The sequence below is a fragment of the Eublepharis macularius genome, chromosome 7, assembly GCF_028583425.1.
Source record: "Eublepharis macularius isolate TG4126 chromosome 7, MPM_Emac_v1.0, whole genome shotgun sequence".
Classification (NCBI taxonomy): domain Eukaryota; kingdom Metazoa; phylum Chordata; class Lepidosauria; order Squamata; family Eublepharidae; genus Eublepharis; species Eublepharis macularius.
This window is the reverse complement of record NC_072796.1, coordinates 126191682-126214904: the sequence shown is the minus strand read 5'-3', so window position 1 is coordinate 126214904 and position 23223 is coordinate 126191682. Positions and strand designations below refer to the sequence as shown.

Below are 23223 nucleotides of genomic sequence, written 5' to 3'. Positions count from 1 at the left end.
TCGTGGATTTCACGAACCAGGAACCACAAACTGGCACGAACTGGGGCAAATTTATGAACCAGTTCGTGGGGTTTAAATGGCCCTTTCCAGCCGCTTAGCAGTGGCAGGGAAAAGGACATTTAACAGTTTAAAGGGCCCTTTCCTGCCTTGCCAGTGGCAGGTCCCTTTAAACTATCAGCTGGCAGACGGCAGGGGGGGGATCCCCCCTTGCTGCCTGCCAGCTGACAGTTTAAAGGGACCTGCCACTTGCAGAGCCCTTTAAACTGCCCAAACCCTACGGGCCTGCACAGCGGCAGAGGAAGTCAAAAACAGCCTTCCCGCCCCTCAAATGGCCACCGTGGCCCATGCAGCAGCGGAAGAGGCCAAAAACAGCCTTCCCGCCCCTCGCGGGAGGAGAGGGAGGAAGCCATGGGCCCGCAGGGCAAGGTAAATGTGGGGCTGGGGGGTGGGGGCTGGGGTTTGGGCAGCTTAAAGGGCCCTGCGGCTTGCAAGTGGCAGGTCCCTTTAAACTATCAGCTGGCAGACGGCAGGCGGGGATCCTCCCTTGCCGCCTGCCAGCTGACAGTTTAAAGGGACCTGCCACTTGCAGGGCCCTTTAAACTGCCCAAACCCTACGGGCCTGCGCAGCAGCAGAGGAAGTCAAAAACAGCCTTCCCGCCCCTCAAATGGCCACCGTGGCCCATGCAGCAGCGGAAGAGGCCAAAAACAGCCTTCCCGCCCCTCGCGGGAGGAGAGGGAGGAAGCCACGGGCCCGCAGGGCAAGGTAAATGTGGGGCTGGGGGGGCTGGGGTTTGGGCAGCTAAAGGGCCCTGCAGCTTGCAAGCAGCAGGTACCTTTAAACTATCAGCTGACACGTGGGAAGGGGGGACTTGTAAACAGCAGGAAAAGTTTATATTTAAACTGCCCTTTTATTACCCAAACGAACCAGTATACCACTGGTTTTCAAACCACGAACCAGCCTGGTTCATGCGTTGTTTTGGGTCGTAATTTGATTCATGCCCATCTCTACTCCTTACCCTTCTTCTGGCATTCCCAGGCACTTGGTGCAAAGGAATGGTAGGACAGTGTCATTCCGCCACGAGAAAATGTAGTCTTTAAACTGGAAAACACTATGCTACGTTTCCCTGGAACTGTTTCAAGAGATGTTGTAAGATTCAGGTGGGGGGGGGGATAGGGGTACAAATGACATCTTCTCTTCTCTTGGATATCATATTTTATTTTATTTTTATTTGTTGGATTTATATCCCACCCTCCCCGCAAGCAGGCTCAGGATGGATTACAACATCATAAAATCACAGTTTAAAATTCAATAAATAACAGTGAATCATAAAACAATAAAATCAACAGATATCATTGTACAGTGGCGTGGAACAAAACAGGCAAGGGACCAGCAGGATAGTTCGCCAGCTCCTCAACTACTCTCATAGGCCTGGCGGAACATCTCTGTTTTGCAGGCACGGCGGAACTGTAATAAGTCCTGCAGGGCCCGGGTCTCAATTGGGAGAGTGTTCCACCAAGCTGGAGCCAGAGCTGAAAAGGCTCTGGCCCTGGTTGAGGCTAAGCGAACATCCTTGGGGCCAGAGACCACCAGCAGATGTTGATCTACAGAGTGTAATGTCCTCCGGGGAACATACAGGGACAATCATGGCAATCAGTTCCACTCTTGTACAGTTGTAGTTTAAGTTTTAGGGTGTAATAGCCTTTGAAAATTTGTCTGTTAAATAATTCCTTGTTAGAACAAGATTTTGTGCCGTACTGTTCCCTGCATAATGGTCCGTGGTGGAAAATGCTGTGATGGGTAACCCTGTTCCATGGCAGGCAAACGACGCTTGCAAACTCCCACTGAAGATGTCTGTGGGATTGGATCATTTTTTTCCTGCTGCTAGAGCATGCAATCTCGAGAAGTATAAGGCGTTCAAAGAAAATTATATAGCATCTTCTGTTACTTGGAGGTGTTTCAGAGAGGAATGCTACCTTCAGTTAACAGAGGAGCTTATTTTTTAAAAAGTGGGGCAAACCCTGAAGGTTTCTTTTGATGTAACCTCGTTTTCATTGAGTTGCCTTGGAGGCACCGTAGAGCATTATAAGTTTGGCCGTTCCTTTAATAAACTTGCTGTTGGGATTAAAAGTCAGCCTTGGAGATCTCATGCCATGTAAACAGTCGATGTTCCCGTTTGATGTTGCTTTTGGTGGGTAGTGATTGCGCTTATTACCCAAGGGACAGTTCCAAGCGTTGATTTAGAGCACATGTCATGAAGTCTTGAAAGCACATTGGAGTTTTTGAATAGTCAAGCACTGGTGGGGGCAGTTCAGACCAGTTCAGGAGTGCGGGGCAGTCATGGAGGAAGGGCAAACGATTAGAGACAAGAACAGTCCTGCTGTCAGACACTGCTAGTTCATTTCTGCTATCATATGCTGTATTTGCATCTTGTATTGTGCACCTTCCTGAGCTTTTTCTATAGAAATATCATTGGCACTGTATGATCTATGTGATGCAATTGCTCACCCCTTGTGAACAAGGCCCAGCAAGATGCTATCGCAGTTAAGTTATGGCTCTGCAGAAATTCATCCTTATGAGGCTATCAGAATCTTGCCAGCATGGCATGTGTGTCACTTATGCCCCTAGCAGAGGAAATGTTTAGATCTCTCTCCACAGTTGAAAAGTTAAGGAAATTCTGAGAAAGCAAACTGAAGTTCATATAATCTTAAGCAAGAATTCCCCAAATGTTTCTGAGACTGCGATAGATCCACACCCGAATTAATTGGTTTCTTGAGCTCTTCAGAATCTTTGCATTTTTCTACTAGGTGTTGGAAATGATTTTCTGCCACTCTGTCATCATCTCATGTTGTAGTACTTGCTGTTTATACTTTTTTCCTGGCGGTACAAATTAATGCCATTAACATGCTTTATCAAACATGTTTCCTTGCACTGTAAAACAGATGCCTCAGTCAGTTTCCTAGCACTAGCAACAGATTGTTGTGTGGAAAAATACAACAGGCCCTAGAAAACTGATTTAGCAGGCCCCTGCTGCAGGGCTTTGGGAGGGTTGTGCCATCATGCTGGGCCTCACCGCCACCTCAGTGGCTGCTGTGGAGGCTCGGGAGGGCTGTGCCGCCACAGTGGGCCTCCCTGCCACCTCTGTGGCCCCTCAGAGGCCTGGCACAGGCATAGGGTTGCCAGGTCCCCATACCCCCTAGGTGGAAGACCTGGCACTCACCTTTGGGTCTTCCTCGCTCGTGCAAAGCGTGTGCGCTCCCGGGCTACTCTATGATGTCACTTCCAGGATGTGACGTCATTGCACAGACCACGTGATACCCTGGGGGAGTGTTCCTGGGCAGGATCACTGCTGACGTGGCGTGACGGGCCCTGAAGTGCTCCTGCATTCCGCAGAGGCTTGATTTGGCCCGAAATGGGCTGCTGTGGAGACCAGGAGTGCTGCTGGGGTGGGGCAGTGGGCCCCAGAGTACTCCTGTGCTCCACAGCGGGCCAGATTGGGCTGAAATCAGCCTATTGTGGCATGCATGCTACCAAGGAGTGCCCTCTGGGATGTGTGTTTCCCTGCCTTTTCCCTTGCTGGCCTGGTAAGCGAAGGTGGAAGATGGGAGTGAGAATCCCCCACCACCAGCGGGCAACAGGCAACCCTACACAGGTGGCAGGAAGGCCTGGCGCGGCCCTCCCAAGGCCCTGCAGTGGCTGCGGTGCCTCACTGGGCCTTCCCACCACAGCCTCCTTGGGGCCTCCAAAGCAAGCGGTGTTGTCGACGACTCACCTTTTATCCCTGTGGAGGGGCATGCGAGTCCAACTGCCGGGGAATAAAAAGTGAGTCGTCGCCAATATGGCTTGTCTTTTATATCGTAGGATTTTGAAGTGTCTGTTTCCCCACTTAATTGCATCATTTGTTTTGCATGTGGTATTTAATTCAGCACCAAAATCCATAGCAATTGAAACACAGTAGAGTCCATTTCTTCTCCGTTCTTCAACCAACCCCAGTTCTTTGCACACAAGGATGTTGAATTGTGTCCAGGGGTAATTCATTTCCACTTGAATATCCTTCCTCTCTTGAGTGACTCTTGAAACCTGCTGAAATCAAGCCAGCGTATCATGTCCCATCCCACATACAGAATTAGAAATTGTAGGTGGGATGTGCAGCTGCATGCAGGGGTCTCATTCTTTGTCTGAGAGGTGCCCCGTTCTCAGGAGGGAGCTGAGGTGAAATTAGAAGACGGCTGTGTGTACGTAAGAAGGGAGGGCGGTGTCTAATATATAGCAAGCCCATCATAACTGTGAGAACCTGGCACTACGGTGCTAAATCAAAATGTTCCCTGTGGGAGAAGTTAATTAATTCTAAACAGCAGGTGAATCTTTCAAAGCAGATTTCTCCTAAAGTGGTAATCTATATTCTGAGTGAGTACAGTGGAGCCCTGAGAGCCAAGGTCAAAAGCACCTCGATTTAACCTGATGACTTCCTGTTTGTCTTATTAATAGACAATTTAGTGGCAATTGGCTATAAACCAGCTGTGCGTTCCCTGGCACCAAAAAAAAAGAAGTGGATGACGTCTGCTGGGCAAGAAGCGTGAAGTGACTGAAAACGATGATGGTTAACTTCCCATGATGAATTTAGCTCCTTCCATCCTGAATCATCAGACCATCGGGGAAATTTTTTAAATTTCTTGTTGAGTATAAATCAGCTATCGCAGGCCTCAAAAATCCCCAGAGCGAGATAGGTAATACTTGACTGTAGGAGAAGGGAAACAAATTGTTCATACAAATTCTTGTGCTTATATAGAGATTCTTCATCATGCAGCCATAGCGCAAGGATGTTTTGATCCAGTGAAGAAGGGGAATCATAGCCAGGAGACTTGTACACGACCATGTTATGAGCAGGGCTTTTTTTTCTGGGAAAAGAGGTAGTGGAACTCAGTGATGGAACTTAGGAGGACCGCACAATGATGTCACTTTGGGTCAGCTGGAACAAGAGGGGAGTTTTTTAAAGTTTAAATCGCCTTTGGCAAAAATGGTCACATGGCCGATGGCCCTGCCCCTTGATCTCCAGACAGAGGGGAGTTTAGATTGCCCTCCGCACCGCTGCATGGAGGGCAATCTAAACTCCCCTCTGTCTAGAGATCAAGGGGCAGGGCCATTGGCCATGTGACCATTTTCAAGAGGTGCCAGAACTCCATTCCACCACGTTCCTGCTGAAAAAAAGCCCTGGTTATGAGGGAGAGAGAATCAGCTTTATACAGTTGAACGCAGTGGGAGGGCAGCAGGCAATGGCAGGCTTGCTACATGCTGTCCATAGAAAATCAAAGATAGTTATTCTAGATTACAAGGCAGAATAATTTTATCTGCAAGAAGATTACAACCTAAATAGTTTGATCTGTTTGGGCTGAAAAGGGGGGTATTTTTGACAGTGAAGGAAGACGACAGATGGAGAGGTGGTAACAGAAGGGTGTGGTGGTTAAGGGATCGCTTGCTTGAATATGGTGGCTGAGAAATTCTTTGGGACTTCCTTGGACCTTACATCTTGTATCTTCATCTCTTAAACAACATGTAGTCTTATCTGTGCAAATAGCACTGACTAGTATGAGGGTCTGGGTCAGATGTACCCCTGGCTTCCGGTTAACAGTGATTAACAAACTGGGTGCATTTCTTTCCTACAGTCCCACCCCATGGAATAACTTCCCCTTAGGCCATGGCTTGTCAGTTTGTGGAATCAGGTTAACTGCAGGTTTAAAGTTAGTAAGTTGCATCATTGTGTAAAAAGGATTTAAGTTGTTTGGAGTTGGTTTCAAACTCTGCATTATGAGTGACTCCAAGGTACCGGTCGTACAAGTAGCAGCCGTGAATGTGGGATATATATATATATGTTTTAATCAATCACAGTTATTGTTGATGCCAGTAGATAGCTATGGTTGAGGAGACAATTTACTCCAAAAATGGAGCAGCTTTGGGGAGAGAATGCATATTCTTGAGGCTGGCTCTCGATTTGTTAACCGCAATTAACAAGCAGCTAGTGATATATCTGTTCCAGACCCTTTTGGCACTACATGCGAGAAGGGCATCTGCCTAAAGCTTGTTGTGTAGAATTTCTTAGCCAGCAAAGGTGACATGCAATATTACAGTGCTATCTTAAAATGTGTAACTCACAGTGCATTAGTGGAGGAACCATTATATGGACTTTAGATGGTCCAAGAAATAAGTAAAGAGATTTTCCTTTATATATGTGTGTGCATATACCGACACACACCAACCAACCTTTTTTGGTAATACTTTGACATCACCCTTTTGTGACAGGTGGCATGTTGCTGTTTTCCCATTGATGTCAGACTTTGTGTACCAAATTCTTGGGCTTATGAGGCTTAAGGAGCCCAGCTGCTCTCTGGGGTCGAGGGCAAAAGGAAACCAGCAGTGCTGTAACAAAATTAGTAAAGCTCATGCTGCAAATGGCGGTCGTGATCACGGAATAATATACACCATGAAATCCTTCCCACAGAAATGAGCATAGTCAACGAACAAAGCCATATAATGTAAATTGTATGCTTGGACATCATTTTGATGTTCAAAATTTTTTAACAGGCTAAGTAATAGAGCTCGGGAATGTAGCGAGATTGCTGAGACCATTGTTAGAATCCCTGTCTTGGGCCCAAATATATCTCACGGCAGGCAGCCTGCAAGCATAACCCAGTTCCAGATCACCAACAGGAAGATCTTTCTAGTCTTTTCTTGACTATCACCAAGCGCCTGGTTAGCAGTAACAGCTTCTTCCTTATTCTTCAGACAGCCAATGGTGATCACCCTAACCTCTCTATAAAGAAGATGATTGGGACTCACTTTCTGATGTGTGAAGTTACTGAAGTTATCATTTCCATGAGACCTGAAATTTAGTACATGGGTGGTTGTCCCAAGATATTCTGATCATTAGGGGGAAAAAATATCTTAAAATGGTTCACGTGTACATTTCTCTCCCCAAATAGGGGATGGATGAAACTGATTGTCTCCTTCCACTGTGCATCTTAGAACAAGGTCCAGATCTTTTTCTCACTCAGGGCCAAGCTACAAGTGACAAATGACACAGGTTGGACACTTGTCAGCTTCCCTCAAGTTTTGATGGGAAATGTAGGCATCCTGGGCTTGCAGCTTGGCTCTCCGACTGCTGTCCACTGGACTTTTCAACTGTCACTTCAACATTCTGCCAAGCTGCCTACATTTCCCATCAAAACTTGAGGGAAGCTGACAAGTGTCCAACCTGTGTCATTCATCACTTGTAGTTTGGCCCTCAATTTTATCCTCATGATAAACCCATGAGATAGGTTAGGCTGAAAGAGAATGATTGACTAAAGGTCAACCAGTGAGTTTCACGGCTGAGCGGGGATTGGATCATGAGTCTAATCCCCACGCCATGGTGGTTTTCATAGAACAGAGCCCACTTATCTAAATGAATAATGTCCAGTATTTAGTATTCCTACTGTGAGGCCGAACGGCCAGGCAATTTGTGAGAGAACCAGCTCTCTAAAGTAAATTCTGAAATGGTTAATTCACTTGCATGGCACTTCTGAATGTGAAATCTGCACAAAGCAAGTCCAAAGTGGTGTGATTACCAGAAAAATGAGAATATGGGACATTCCTACATCTCTGCCTTGAAATGAGAAGCATGATTGTACCCCAAAATGATGGGTTACTGTATAGAAAGTTGAAATTTGGCTTTTGTGGTTGCGATTACTTGGAATAGACTGAAAATTGGACTAACTATACATCCTCTTGTGCATGTGAACGGAAAGGAACCTCTTCTAATTTCCTTTTAAGACTTCCGCTTGCCAGTTTACAATTGACTGACAAGATTGCAGTAGGGAAGAGTGGTTGAGATTGGCTGAAAAGAGATGAGGTGAGTATTTGAGTGGCAGTAGAAGTGTCTGCTTGCTTGGTTAATCATGGCTTTTATAATGGGATAATTTACAAAAATGGCTGTCAGTTGATTCCAGAATTCTTCATCATACCCGAGTACAAGTAATGGGGGAATAGCTCTTGGTCCAAGGTCACCCAGCAAGCTTCCATGGCAAAGTGGGGATTTGAATTCGAGTCTCCAGAATCCTAAGCTGACACTTAAACCAGGCTCACTCCATCACCAAGATCTCAGATGCCTGAAAACTATGTTTTACTAAACACCCAGTGTCACATATTCAAATCCTCTTCACCACGTGACGATTAGCTACTAACAGACCTGTCTTGAGGGCCTTTAATTACTATGTTGTATTCACAGAAGGGGTGGCTGAGGATCAGGAAAAGGCACCCCCCACACACCCTTTTAGTGCATGGTTTTGGGGGAGGTGGGTTAATCCGCATTAGTCACGGTTGGTAAAGAACCTTGGAAAACAATTATTATAGATTGTGGTGATTTGGGGAAAAAGACTCCCTGACAGGTTTCTTCCATGTATCCACAGCATTGTTGAGATTTCAGTCATGCGAAAGCTATTCAGTGAGCCCATCTGAGGGAGGGTCAAAGCAGCTGAGCACGCTTTCAGCTCTGGTCCCATGGGAGCTGGCGTGGTGTTGGTTACAGTGTCTGACTGGGACTGGAGAAACCCACTGAACTTAGGGTTTAGGGTTGCCAGCTCCAGGTGGGGAATTTGATTTGGGGGTGAAGCCTGGAGTGGGTGGGATTCGGGGAGGGGCCTCAGTGGTGTATAATGCCATAGAGTTCACCCTCTAATGCAGCCGTTTTCTCCAGGGGAATTGATTTCTATCTCCTAAAGATCAATCATAATTGTGGGAGCTCTCCAGCCACCACCTAGAAGCTGGCAACCCTATTAGGGTTGCCAGTTCTGGGTTGGGTTGGGGAATTCCTGGAGATTTGGGCGGGGGGGGGGGAGAGTCTGAGGAGGGTGGGATTTGGAGAGGAGAGGGAACTCAGTGGAGTATAAATGTAGAGTCTACCCTCCAAATCAGCCATTTTCTTGAGGGGGAACTGATCTCTGTATCCCAGAGATCACTTGTAATTCTGGGATATCTCCAGGCCCCAACTAGAGGTTGGTTGCCATAGCTGAATTATGATAATCACTTTGAGCCAGTCACCTTCTCTAAAGACCCCACCCTTTCCGCTAGCTTCCAGCTTCCCTCAAGAAGACCATTAAAGATAAGACCAGAAGCAATCTGATTCCATCTTCATATTACCTGGATCCTTCTCAGCTGAGAACGTTTCCCCCCCCAAAACACATTTCTGTTTCACTTATTTGTATTGGCTTATTAAATCTCACGAGCTGCTGTGGGAGATGATTTTGGCTCGGAACTGAGGTAAAAACATAATTCAAGCTACCGTCTGCACTTCAGGGTGCAGCTGTATACTCTTTGCTATGTTACACAGAAGCAAGTAAGCTTGGATTTGCCACTATCTTTGCTTTGGCGGCCCCACTGAGGTTCAGTTTGCTTCCCCCTACCAGTTTGTTTGTTGGCATGGCAACATCTTCCCAGGTGGATGCTGCACATTAAGCCAAAATTGTGGCCCCAATTCCTTCCTAGCTCAGGCAGGTAACAATTTTGTTTTTAAGTTGCTTTCCCTCGCTCCTAAGGATCGCAGAGCAGCATACCTGTATACCATATTATCCCCACAACGCCCCTAAGAGGTAGGTTGAGAGTGAAGGAATAGTGAAAAGTCATCCAGCAAGGTGTAGTGTGCCTTTGGAGAGATTGGAACAAAAGCCTTGTGCTCGATCCTTTACACAAAGCTGGGTGACCTTGGGCTAATCAAAAAATTTCAGCCTAACCTACCTTCCAGAGTTGTTGAGCAGATTAAATGGAGGAGAGAAGACTGATGTAAGCTAATTTGTGTACCCACTGGGGAGAAAGGCAGTGCATAAATGAAGTACATTAATTTATTTTTATTTATGTCATTTATAGTCCGCCTTTCTCACTGAGATTCAAGGTGGATTACACAGTATGAGATTAGTAAGAAACCTGTCACCTATGTATGTATAAACTTTTCTAAATGTGAACAGACCAAATTTACTTTAACCACAGTTTCCTTATTTTAAAGTGTTAGACTTACTATAATTTGTTTTTCATAAATGGGTGATCTGGACAAATGGTATAAAAGTAATTTTAAAGAAAAAAACATTATTTTCCTCTGAAAGAAGAAAAAAAATGTGAAGAGGAGAAAAAATAAAACCCTATACTTATGAGGGATGAGATTGGTTCAACACAGTCCCTGTGTTTAGACCTCTCACAAACAGAAAAGTCAGATGTTTGGAGTATTTTCAGGGAGTCCAAGTAATATTGTAAGTGGGAGAGAAGAACAGCTGGTGTCCACCATAATCCTTTTTCTGTCATGTCTGCATCTCTTCAGATGATATTTACCTTATGTTTGCATACTACATTATCTGGTTCTTTATCCTATCCATCTGTTGCGCTAACCCTGTTTTCTTCGGCGAGGGGGGAGGCAATAAGTGACACAGGACATGGTAAGGTGGAAGAGAGAAATGGGATATGTCCTGAACTGTGGGTTTTTATTGCTAACCCTCAGTGTTAGTTAACATGAGCAACCCTTGGAAAGGCTAAGTATATGTTTTTAATAAACGAATGAACCCCAAACAGTGTGAATTCTGAGCTACTCTTAGGGCCAAGCTACACATGACGAATGACACTTGAACGGCAAGTGTATTTCTCCCTGTTCACTTGCCCTCCACTCAATCCACTTGCCGTTCAAGTGTCATTTGTCATGTGTAGCTTGGCCCTTAGTAAACAACAGGAATCAAGAGGGGTAGACAAAGTGGGGAAAAATAGTCTTTTCTTCTTTTTATTAATTTTTTAAATTTAGTTTATATAATTGAATAACAGTTAACATTTCAACTTTCAAACAATGTAAAACAAATCAACAAACAAACATAATACATATAATTCTCAGATATTAGAACAATGTCTGAACATTAACTTAGGGCAACCAAAAAAAAGATAAATGTTTAGGAGGATGTATATCATTGATCATTAGAAATTCAAAAAACGGAAACGATTTAGTTACGAAGTTAGATTTTTTTTGAACGGGGTTGTGATTGACTAGTAAGGTCCGCAATTCTTTCTTGGATAAAAAAATCCCATAGCTTAATTAACCAATTCTCAATAGAGGGTATTTTAGATGAATTCCAGTCGGATGCTAATAGAGACTTGGCAGCCATGAAAAAGTTACAAATTAACTCTTTCCTTATTTCAGGAACATCTACAGATTCCTAATGGTTCCAAAAAATTAGTTTTGGATCAAATGGGATAGAATATCCAGTGATATCTTGTATGTTTGTTAAAATTTCTTTCCAATATTTCTCAACGTATGGGCAAGCCCACCAGCAATGTGCGAACGTGCCTACTTCGCCACACCCTTTCCAGCAGAGCAGAGAATGCTTTGGATAGATTAAAGAGAGTTTTGGGGGGGTTAGGTAACATCGATGCAGAATTTTATAAGACTGGACTTTAGCAGAAATAATATTAGATTGTAGTAGATTGAAAGTCCAAATTTGCTTTCCCTTGTGCTACAGAAATATCTGAGTTACAGTCGAGCTGCCAATTTTGTTGGTACTTCAGAGGTTTGGATTCAAGTGTGCTTAAGAGCAAATTATAAAATTTAGATATTAGCCCCTTTTGAGTCAAGGTTTTTTGATTTAAAATAATCTCAAAGTCTGTCAGAGGGGTGTTAAAGATTTGTGCTACCTTAATGTGGTTCATCATGTGGGCTGATTGGAGGTATGTAAACCATTGTAATTTGTGTTGAAGTTTTTCCTCTATTTCTAACTTGTCTAATATGCCTGGGAAAAGTAGTCTTGAGATGGTGGGTAATGTTTTCTCTGTTTGGACTTAGTGTTTGGTGTTGTCAACAACTTGAAGAACATCTAAGCAGATTTAGATACCAGCTTATTAGCATAGTGGTCTTCAGTAGAGGTGGGCACGAACCGAAATACAAACCAAAGTTCGTCACGAATTGGGCCCTTTTTTTCTTTCGCTAACCAACAGTTCGCCCGAAGGCATTTCTGATGAACCATGACAGTTTTTAGGCCAGTTTGTTTTTCAGCTCATCACTGCAGATAGCCCTGGTGCCAATCAATCAGTTTCCCAGGCAATGGAGGTGGGATAGGCTTTCTGCAGACCTTCTGCTGCCCCAGAAGTGACGTATCCATGAACCAAACAAACCGGTTCACGAACAGGGCAATTTTGTGGTTCGTGAAACGCAATGAACCACGAACCACAAGCCACCATTTTCCCGGTTTGTGCCCATCTCTAGTCTTCAGTCCATTTTAAAAGACCATCTGGTGGATCTCGGAGCTTCAACTTCTGGGTTGTATGCCTCACTACGGCTGCCGTTGTGTGTGTATGTGAAGGGACCTTTTTGCAAAGGACCTGTTGCCAGGAGAGCCAGGCCTGTCTTTGCATGTACCCTGAGAGGAGCAGCAGGCCAGCAAGGCATTATCATTCAGCGGCGGAGAAGGTTCCTTTTTGGCACAGGCAGCTTCCCAGGCTCCGGCTCTTCCTTTCCCTGTCACATGACAGATATCACACGCATTGTATCTCTCTTGGGTCCTGCTGGTACCTGGGGATTAAAGATGGGGTGTGGTGCTGGAAAAGTTGAGACTGCTGTATTCTCAGATGAGTAAAATTGCATTACATTTGTATATCGACAATATCTCCATCTGGGAACCTTTTTGAAATATTGGAGGCGTTGTAATGTAACTGTTACTACCCGTTGGCAGAAGACGGGAAAAAAATATTTTAATTTTCATTTCATGTCTCAGTAGCACATTGCAAGCAAATTAGTCTTAGAAAATAAACATGTAGCCTGAATTCTTGGCTCTTACAAAGTAATGGCATTCCCACTGATAGAACAGGTACAGCAGATATATATAGTGGCTTGCAGAATGAAGTGAGGCCCCCAGTTAAAATCTCAAGCTTGCCAACAAACTTCGTGGCCTTAGGCAAGGTACTCTCTCTGTATCAGCCTCCCGTCAACAAAGTGGAGATGATGGCACTAGCCTACCTTACAGGGCTTTTTGTAAGAATCACTACCAGATAATGTGCATATAACAGTTGGGACACTGGAAGCAATGCTGAGATTTATTAAAGATTTAGTTTGTTACTAATTTGAAAATTGCAGTCTTAGTTATTAAAAAATGTGTTGTATTTATTTATAGCTGTAAGGGTATAGCTGTATGGCTCTGAGTGCTTTTCCAGTGTGAGTTTCCAGTGATGAACAAGTAGCAAAACCTCTGAAATGGCTTGCAAATTTAAATCCATAAACTTGGACTGCAGAAAAATACTTCCAGTTCTTAAGAGCCTGAATAAAAAACACAAGGATCCACCTCTCTCAAGAGCTGAGAAACTAATTTTAATTCAGGCTTCTACACCTAATGATCCATCAAGCTGAATTCTTTCTGTTGGTAGTGCGTTGCAGCCATCTAGGTACTAGCAAAATTTAGGAAATTTTATGGAGCTTTTGGCTCCCTGTATCTAGCTTGGCAAGTCATAGGTTATAAGAAGCCAACTTTAATTGTTGGGTTCTTGGCATTAGATAATTAGAAACCAGGTAGCTGGGATTCTGCCAGCCCAGCTGCAAAATGTTATCTATAACGCTTTAAAAACAAAACAAAACTCAGTTTTTTGGAAGGAGAGCAAAGCACAGCTGAAACAGATGGAAGATTGCCCTTGATATCGGAGTGGGTCTAGAGAGGAGAAGATGCCTGGATTTTGAAAATCGCTTTTGGAAAGAGAGGCTGCATCCCTACATGGCTGGATATTGTGCAGTTGTACTACAGAAATCATTTGCGAGTGGATTACCTTGTATGGACAAGACAATTCAGAAGGTGAATCGCTGCTGTCGTATCCAACAGTGTGTGGATGAAGCTGTTGAGCTGCTCTTTCCTTCTGTAGGCACCTTCCCAGTATTATAAGTGGAAGGAAAGAGTTTTTTAATTTTTTTAAATTATTAGCGCAAAAACGTTATAAAAATAAAAAGCAAATGGGAGAGAGAGAGGGGAAAGAGAATACAATGCTGGCTACAAAAACACCATTGGCCAATGTATATACATAGATACCTATAAAAGATTTCCAAATATCTAAATAGAAGTCCATGCACAGTTGCCTTCTACGTAAGTGGAAGGAAAGGGTTGCCCACGTTCTCTTTTTTGGAGGCACACAGTCTTGACTAGTCCACAGCCAGACGCAGGCCAACAAACCCTTGTGCTCCAGTCCCAGAATGGGATTTTTGCTGTCTTTAGCACCAATGGCCATACGGTAAGAAGGCATATCTGAGTCACAAGACATAATGCCAGACTTATAGTCAGGCTGACAGGAACTTCTGCAGTGCCGAGACCAGCTGGATTCTGCAGCCTGTATAAGTGACACAGCCATGCCTGTCTGTTTATTATGCAAAATGCTTCTCCTAGTTTTGATGGGAAGAGCCATGCAGAGCAGTGGCGGGGTGGGTCAGGACCTGAACCAGAAATTTCCTGGTAGGAATGCAGATGCCCCCTTGTGGTGAGGCACTCAGAGCTGCAGGATGGAAGAAAAAGGGGCCTGTGCTGTCCTCCCAGAGCCTCTCCACTTAGCATTGTCCAAGTGGTATAAACTCTTCCGAGGTTGGCTGAAGTGTTTGCAGGAAATAGGTAGGCTCTGTCATTTGGCTTTGTGGGTGCCTAGTCTCTTTAAGTGCATTTGCTAGTCTTAGGGTTGCCAGGTCCCCCTGTCCTTCCGGCGGGAGATGGAGGACCCGAAACCTACCTCCCCCCTCCATGTGCTCCTGGCTGTATGTGATGAAGTCACTTCCAGAAATTGATGTCATTGCATGAGGTGCAGCTGCTCCAGGAGCGCTTCCACGCTCTGCCGGGGGGGGGGCGGTTCGGGCCTGAGTCAGGGCAGTTTCGGGCCGATTCGGCCTGAATTGGGCTGCTGCAGGGCAGGGGAGTGCTTCCATTCTCCACAGCAGTGCGGATCAGGTCGCTGCGGAACGTGGAAGCACTCCTGTGTTCCACAGTGGCCCAATCCGGCCACATCCAGGCTGATTCGGGCCCGGATGGGCCCAGATTGGGTTGCTACAGAGCGTGGGAGCACTACTGCACTCTGCAGCAGCCCGGATTGGGTCACTGCAGAGCACGGACATTCCACAGTGGCCTGATCTGGGCTGATTTGGGGCTGAATTGAGCTCCTGGAGTGCGCTGTGCCCCCAGATGGCCCGTGCCTTCCCCGTTGGCCAGGTAAGCAGGGGCAGGAGGTGGAGGGTGGGAGTGGGGGATCCCCTGCCCCCAGCAGGGGAATGGCAACCCTAGCGAGTCTCCCTCTTCCCCTTTTCCCCAGACTTCCTTGTCTGCTCTTCTGATTACTGTTTCCCTCTGTCTGCGCCGTCTTTTGCCCTGTGATATAATCTGCCTCTGAATTGACTCTCCTATGCCACGCCTGTGCTTCCCTCCTTATAGGGTTCCATCCCCTCATTCCATTCCATCTCTGGTCCCAAGCCTGCTAGGGTTTTGTACTTTCAGCCCTCGGCATGCTCATTTGCCCAGTACTGAGGGTGCCCAGCCTCCGCCCTAAGTTCTTTATTTGAATGCCACTTCTTCCTAACTCTTGCAATCGAATTCATGCAGAGTTTTCTCTCTCTCTTCCTCGCCTCTTGCTTCTAATTAGATCCTTAACAACATTAAGCTTCCAAATGAGAATTTGAGATGCACAGCCGCTTTATTGCAGCAAACTTGCTCTGACGAAAGAGAGAATTGGGTTTTCTCTCTTCCCCACCCTTCTTCCCCCTGTGCTGCGGCAGATGCCTGCTCATTCGGAACAGCCTATTCGGTATGAACACGCACAAACGCCGATTGCCCCCTTCTGTGGGCTGCTTGTCTCTGTGTCCATTAACACCCTGCTGTGTTTCAAGATGGCAGCCGTCTCCCCAAAGCGAGGCAGCTCTGAGGGACAAAACAAAGCTCACAACTGCTTATATCAAACAGGACTGCCGCTGTTTATGGTTTGTTTTTTGCGAGAGTAGCGTTGGTCCTTTTTAAAAATACAGCTGCTGGGTTAAACCTAGAAACAGTCTTTATTTTGGAACCCCGTGTGTCATAGCTGACAGGATGGAGAGAAAAAAGATGGCAGTGTTGCACACTGATATTCACATGGCACGGCCTAGGTTTCCAGTCTTGGAGAACTCAGGTATACGCATGTGTCTGCACAAGTACACCCCACTTGCGTGGTCTGTCCATCTCGTGTCTTCCTGTAAGGCAACTGAGGCCTACTCAAAGCAGGCTCCTACATGTACCCGTTCTGGATCCCATTAAAGATTATATTGTGGCAGAGGTGGCTGTACAAACCTTAAGCTTGTTTGACCAGCTTTCACACCCAGGCTGAGTGTAGATAAGCTCTTTAATTGAATAGCAAGTTGATAGACGGGGATCCAGAGACAAACAAGTGCATATTCCACACAAGGTTGTTTTTCTTAGCCCATGAGGAAATGCAAACATGGAAGCCGCTGTGTCCCTCCCAGATGCTTTTGAAACTTCCTTAAATTCAACAAGCAGATTGGGAATTGTACACAGACTAGAAATTCACTTTATGTGTTGATGGCATTTCCCCTTATTGAAGAGCTGATGCATTTTATTTTCAAACTGCTTTCTTTCTTTCTTTCTTTCTTTCTTTCTTTCTTTCTTTCTTTCTTTCTTTCTTTCTTTCTTTCTTTCTTTCTTTCTTTCTTTCTTTCTTTCTTTCTTTCTTTCTTTCTTTCTTTCTTTCTTTCTTTCTTTCTTTCTTTCTTTCTTTCTTTCTTTCTTTCTCTCTCTCTCTCTCTCTCTCTCTCTCTCTCTCTCTCTCTTTCTCTCTTTCTCTCTTTCTCTCTTTCCCTCCCTCCCTCCCTCATTTGCATACTTTTTTGTGAATTCTGTTGAGAGTAACTTCTGAAAGGTGGCTAGTTTTTTTCAAGTTTAAAATACCTGAAAATACCTGACTAGTTTGAGTCAGATTTCCAGAGATCATTTAGTGAAATTACATCTCAAGACAATCAAAAGCCACTCATAAAGTTGGGGAGCTGGGACAGTAGGCCTACTTGCCAAGGGTTATAGCTTGGAATAGAAATTCCACATTCAGAGACCTCATGTTACCAGATGTTCAGCAACTAGCAATGGGTGACTGTCCTTGTAATGAGTTTGCCCCAAGGTGTCCTGTCTTTTGGAATTGATGGATCTTTCAAGTGTGATCCCAGATAGACGATTCTCAAGTTTTGTTCTTTATAAACAGCACCATCTACTGGTGACATTAAGTGGCTTGTGCAATCTGATTTTCATGCTTAATCCTTGGACATGTCGCAAGATTTAAGGTGCCTTGTGGCTTGATCTTGTATAGGAGAAGAGACTCGGGGGCTTACTGCTCTTGCCCCTCTGATCAGCTGTCTGCTAAGCTGCAAACAATTGCTCTGGAAAAAATACCCAAGAAGTACACAACATAAAAATACACAGCAAAAAAATACACAGCATAAAAATTAAGTAGGATGAAACTAGACAAGTGACAATAAGATCTAAAAAGTGACCTTAAACAGCAGTTGTAAAAATCCTAATAGTAGTAAGTAGTAGCATGCCATTCTGGCCCCTTTCCAGTCAACAGAGAATAAAGTGGAATAAATCAGATAAAACAAGAGAGCAATTACCGAAAAGCCTTGGAGAATAAATGTGTTATGAATTTCCTTTCTCATTAGTATAACATTGTCATTTGTGGGTGGTTGTTGATGAGTAACAGTCCCCATCAGAAGGGGAAACCAATTATACATTAACAGAGTTGGTAGGTCTGGGTTTTTTTCTTTTTCCTTTGATGCTGTAGATATGCCACAAATTACTAGGGTGGGCAAGTGATCAGAATATAAAAAAGACATGCTTGTGTGTATGTGGACTAGTAACTTTCTTGTACTTGCAAAACTTCAACTATTGCTCCGCTTAATTCACTGCACTGGAAGTTCTTTACAAGTAAGTAGTAGGCTGTGTATTCAAATACTTCCCCCCTACACACACACTGATAGTGTTGTGGTAGAACTCTTTGACCAGTTTGTATCATGCATCTGACGAAGAGAACTTGATTCTCGAAAGCTTATGCTACAATAAAATTGATTAGTCTTAAAGGTGCTACTGGACTCTTTTTGATTTTGCTACTACAGACTAACATGGCTAACTCCTCTGGATCTGTTTCCATATAAAATACTTCTCAGGTTTTAAGATCTGCTCAGAAGGCCCTGCTAAGCGTTTCACTCTCTTTGTGATGCTCAGCCTGAGGATATGCAAAGTAGAGACATCTCCTATTGTGGTGTCGCGGTTGTGGAATGTGTTTCCTTGGGACACCAACCTGATGACATCTCTTTAGTTTTTAAGTCATGAAGACTTCCCTTTTTGCCAGGTTTTTCTATTGATTCTCAGGAAATTCTTTGTATAGTTTGGCTCTTGCAATTCTGTTCTGCTGAAGCTGGGAGTCTTTGTCTGGAGCAAAGCAAAACGTGTCTTTTCTCTGCTGCTAGCAGAATTGAATTGTAGGAATCAGGATTTTAAAAAAAATTGGGCTGTTATTTTGTTCTTTCCCCCCACTTTGGTCTTTTCTGCACAGGCCTTTTTCATCAGTTCTGGCCTCATCCTGCATCGATTTTTCTCTGGACTTCTGCACATACAGGGTGATTCCGCACACGTTGGATAATGCACTTCCAATCCTCTTTATAGATCATTTGGAATGGATTTTTGTGTGTGCGGAACAAAAAATCCACCTCAAATGATTGATAACGTGCATTGAAAGTGCATTATCCAATGTGTGCGGAATCAGCCACACAATCAAAATACTCTGATTTAGTCGCCAAAATGCTTCCCAGGCTTTTTTGCATTCCGCACAGAGAAAGGCTGCATCAGGTGCACAGTCAGTCGTTCCCTGGCTTTTCTGCAGCTTTCTCCCTGCACATATACCTCGGACCCCCCCCAGCAAAGTCAAACTGGGGCTTTTTTGAAGTGCAGAATGCTTTCTTCGGTGTGAGGCCTGGCCCTGGCCCTGCTGTTGCCCTCCCCTTTATTTCTCTGCATCCTGACTGATTGAACAGCAGTCAAGTTTTTTTCCCTAATTTTTTTAAAAAATTAAATTGCGACCTTTCAATGTTGGTGCCATTAAAAAGCCAAAAAAAAAAAGTTGTAAGTTTCTTCAGCCCATCCACTGAGGAAACTGACAATTCCTCAAAACCCGCAACAGAATCTTGGCATTTTTCTAATGTAGAAACAAAACACAGACACTGCTTCAGTTTGGCTCCCCCAAAGTGTAGAATTAAAGGATCAAAGCAGTATGGGGCCAAACTGATGAATAAAGCAGATCCAGCCCTCATGGACTGAAATACACAGAAAGCCCAATGTAAAGTTCACCATGCAAGAAGAGGCCTTTGTGTTGAACTCAAGTCAGTTGAGATTAAGTTCCTTGACTGCCAAATGTCCAAAGACCAAAGCCAAATTCCCCATCACTAAATCTGGCACACAGCCATCAGTACCCGTATCTTTAAGGCATTTGGTTCGATCTGTTAGGCTGATTCTGTTCCATGCTATACCAACCATTGCTCAGTAGGCCCCTTATCCATGCTAAGGATATTGGTTTCCTAGCCAGAGTGCTGGTTTAGTTAGAGTACTGGACAGTAACTCTCTCAGCTGTGAAGCTCCCTAGATGACCCCAAGACAGTCAGTATCTCTCAGCCTGACCTACCTCACGGATAACATGGAGGAGAAGAGAACCATACACGCTGCCCTGATCTCCTTGAAGGGAGAGGGTGGATAAAAATATAATGTGGTAGCCCTTAAATGCACTTTCATAATGTGAATAAAGTGAGGAGGGGGTGCTGAGGACCCTAAAAAGGCACCTCCTGTTCATATCCCATCCTTTCTCCAAGGAGCTTACAGGTGTAGTGTATGGTTGGGGTTGTCCTGTTATTTTCTTCACAGTAATCCTTTGGGGTAGGCCTGGCTGAGAGAGACTGATGGCTCAAGGCCATCCAATGAGTTTCATTGTTTAAGCAATAACTTGATCCTAGTGTCTCCCCCACCCCCAATTCCAGATTCAGCCCCTCGCACTAACTGTTAATTTTTTTTAAAATTCTACCAGCGGACTCCATTTTTAAATAGAAAAGCAGGGGTGGGTTTTTTGCGTGTTTTACAAATTGATTTTCTTTTCTCAGGTGCTACCCGAGAAATCGGCTCGGCTCTGACCAGAATGTGCATGCGGCACCGGAGCATCGAGTCCAAACTCAGACAGTTTTCAAGGTGAGTCATGAGTGTCATGCTCTGGGCTTGACGGGAGTTTGGAAACGGCTCTTCGTTTATCCCCTGGACTGCTGTCAAGATGTAATTGCTACACAGCCCCTTTCATTCAGGAGCGCATTAAGTTGTTTACCGGGGCTGGCTTCCAGCTGACCTCTGACTTTCCGTCCCCGGGAACACCCTTTCCTTTTCTCTTGCCTAACAACTGGGCTTTGTGGAAAGGGAAGATTTAGCTGCCCACCATGAGAAAACCAGGCTTGCTGGCTCTCAAGCCCTTTTTTACACGCTTGGAATGCCTATCCTTGGAGTTACTGTCGCTCAGCAGTGAAACAAATTGTGCCAGAAGGCAGAACTTCCCATATTGAGCCATTGTTACCAAAGCAAATGTTTTACTGGGCCTGCATCTGTATCTGCTAACGCTAGAGTGAATTTGAGAGCTCTTGATTGATTTAAATTTCATATCAACCACATCCTGTATAAAAATGCTCACAGAGGCATGAGAGCTGTTGCAGCACACTGGCTGAGAGAAGCAGCACTGAGAGCTAAACTACACGAGACGAATTACACAAGGATGCTCTAGTGAAGGGAGAAGCAATGTTAGCCAGGAAGTGTAGTTTGAATTTCACCTCTCTCTACAGAGCTGGCAAAGATCACTCCTCAGAGGGTTTGTTAATTTCCTCTTTGCCTTCCCAAAGGCTCTGTCAATTATTAACAAACCCCCTGAGGAACTATCTTTGTGGGCTCTGTAGAGAGGTGAAATTCAAATGATGCTTCCCGTCTAACATTGCATCTCCCTTCACTTGAGCGTCCTTGTGTAATTCATCTTGTGTAGTTTAGCTCTGAGTCTCAAGTCATATCTGGCTTTGCCACGGTTCCTTGGTGGTCTTTGGCAACCCATGCTTTCCACCTCAGATTTCCCCCTCCTTCTCTCACATTTTTATTCCCCACCATCACCCCTGCTTAGCTCAGGATGGTAAACACAGATTCTCCTCTTCTCCAGTTCTAACCTCACAACACTCTTGTAAGGTAGGATACTCTGTGTATGTGTGTGACTGGCCCAAATATGCTCAGTGAACTTCCTGGCTGAGTGGGAGATTTGTACCTGGGCCTTCTCCATCCTTGCTGTGCACCACAACTGTGACATCACACTGGCTGTCCCCACTGTGATCTGAAATACAAATTCTCCCTTACTATACAAGGTTGTTTATCAAGATTATTGAGATAATGTATTTGAAGTAGAGCATTGTATGAAACATTATTATTAATAGGAAAAATAGTTTTATTGGGAGTGTTTGGAAATAGCTCACAGGCATAGGGTGGAGAGAGATTTATTTTACTTTCCCCCCGCCAGGATTTGATTCCTCTTTGTGTTCTCTCAACAAAATTAGTGCTTTAATCGACTGTCTGATAAACCCGCTTCAAGAGCAGATGGAAGAGTGGAAGAAAGCAGCTAATCAACTGGATAAAGACCATGCAAAAGGTAGTTATACAAAATAGATGTGTGTGTGTGTGTGATTTATTACTAGTGAATGAATACAGCATCTTAAAAAGCTCCTTCTCTTTGTGCTATGTACTTAGGGAACTCAGAGCCAACTAGACATTACAGAGTACATGAGTTCGCTGCAGAGACTTTCAGGTTTACTGTAACAGCTAGTTCCTGGTGACAACTCATGAGTAAACATGCAGCAGGTCCCGATTCAGATTGGGACTCCTGCATAGGAGGAGAAATTCTTGCCTGCTCTGCTGTGGTTTTTTTGGTGCTGAAATAGCCCAGGGGCTGCATAGGGGCTGAGGGAGAAAATTGCTCAGTTGAGAGCCAGCACATGCCGTGTATGGTTGCGTGTGTTGGCTCCACACAGAGAAAATAACTCTCACACCCGTGGCCCCTGGGCAGTTCCAGCCACTGAAAACAGGAAAGGGGGTGAAGAAAAGTGTTATTCTTTCTCCTGTGCACTGGTCTGGATGCAAATCAGGCTCACTACATGTTTATTCCCAGAACTAGCAGCTGTGGTATAGCTGCAAGTCCCCATGGTGAACTCGTGCAGTTTGTAACGTCTAGTTTGGCTCTAACTAGTCATCTTGCAAGAAATAATGATAGCTTCGTCTTACGAGATGGATGAAGCTATTTTAGATGGAGTCAGACTCTTGGTCTGTTGAGGTCAGTATTGTCTGCTGGTGGTTTAAGTTTATTATTAGATTTATAGCCCGCCCGCCCTGCACGCAAGCTCAGAGTGGCTCACAACAGACATTACATACAGTTTGCAGGTGGCTCTCCAGGATCTTGGATAAAGATCTCTCCCATCACCTTCTACCAGATCCTTTTGACTGCAGATAGCAGGGATTGATCCTGGGCTCTTCTGCACGCCTAAGCAGATACTTCCCCACCAAACCACTGCTTCTCTCCTGGAATATGGGGTTGTACATCCCTGGCTGCATCTTTCCCCATCACGGGGGCAAATTCTCTTCCCCCAAACCTTGAACCATGCTTAAGTTAGTGTTAGATTGGCACCAAAATTAAGTGTGGTTAAGGTGAACTTTTCTTGCTTAGCTTGGGTTTGAGACCAGTTTCATATGGGTTTCGAGTCTTAGTTGAACCAGAATGTTGGTTGGCACCAGATGTCTACCTCAATGTAACCAATAACAACAGATAATGTATGCAGAGTCCATTCCTCCTCAATACAAGAGGAGGACATCATGTCTTGCAGCTGATGCCTGATCTCTTAATTATGAATAAGAGGGACCCAGCATTGCACCTCCATCGGCCCTATCTCGGATAGCTTTTAAAAAGAATTAAAAGAGGTCACCTCCATGTTCAGGGCCGGTATGTCTCAGATTGCCAGATGCTGGGGGGGGGAACTGGTTGTGGACAGAGGCTGTCTGGTTTGCACAAAATGCTGGACTTCAGAGATCCTTTGGTCTGACCTGAACTTTTACCACTTGCCTTGAGGAGTCAACCGCCCA

General features: G+C 44.7%; 1 protein-coding gene across 4 annotated transcripts in view; it reads left to right on the top strand.

Moving 5' to 3' along the window:
- MTSS1 (MTSS I-BAR domain containing 1) overlaps positions 1-23223 on the top strand; it is a 171757-nt gene that overhangs the window by 107869 nt on the left and 40665 nt on the right. For all 4 annotated transcript variants that reach the window (XM_054986026.1, XM_054986027.1, XM_054986025.1 and 1 more), the window contains exons 4-5: positions 20181-20265; positions 21651-21742. In XM_054986026.1, the coding sequence (XP_054842001.1) occupies positions 20181-20265; positions 21651-21742 (177 nt within the window). The remainder of the gene's footprint in view (positions 1-20180; positions 20266-21650; positions 21743-23223) is intronic.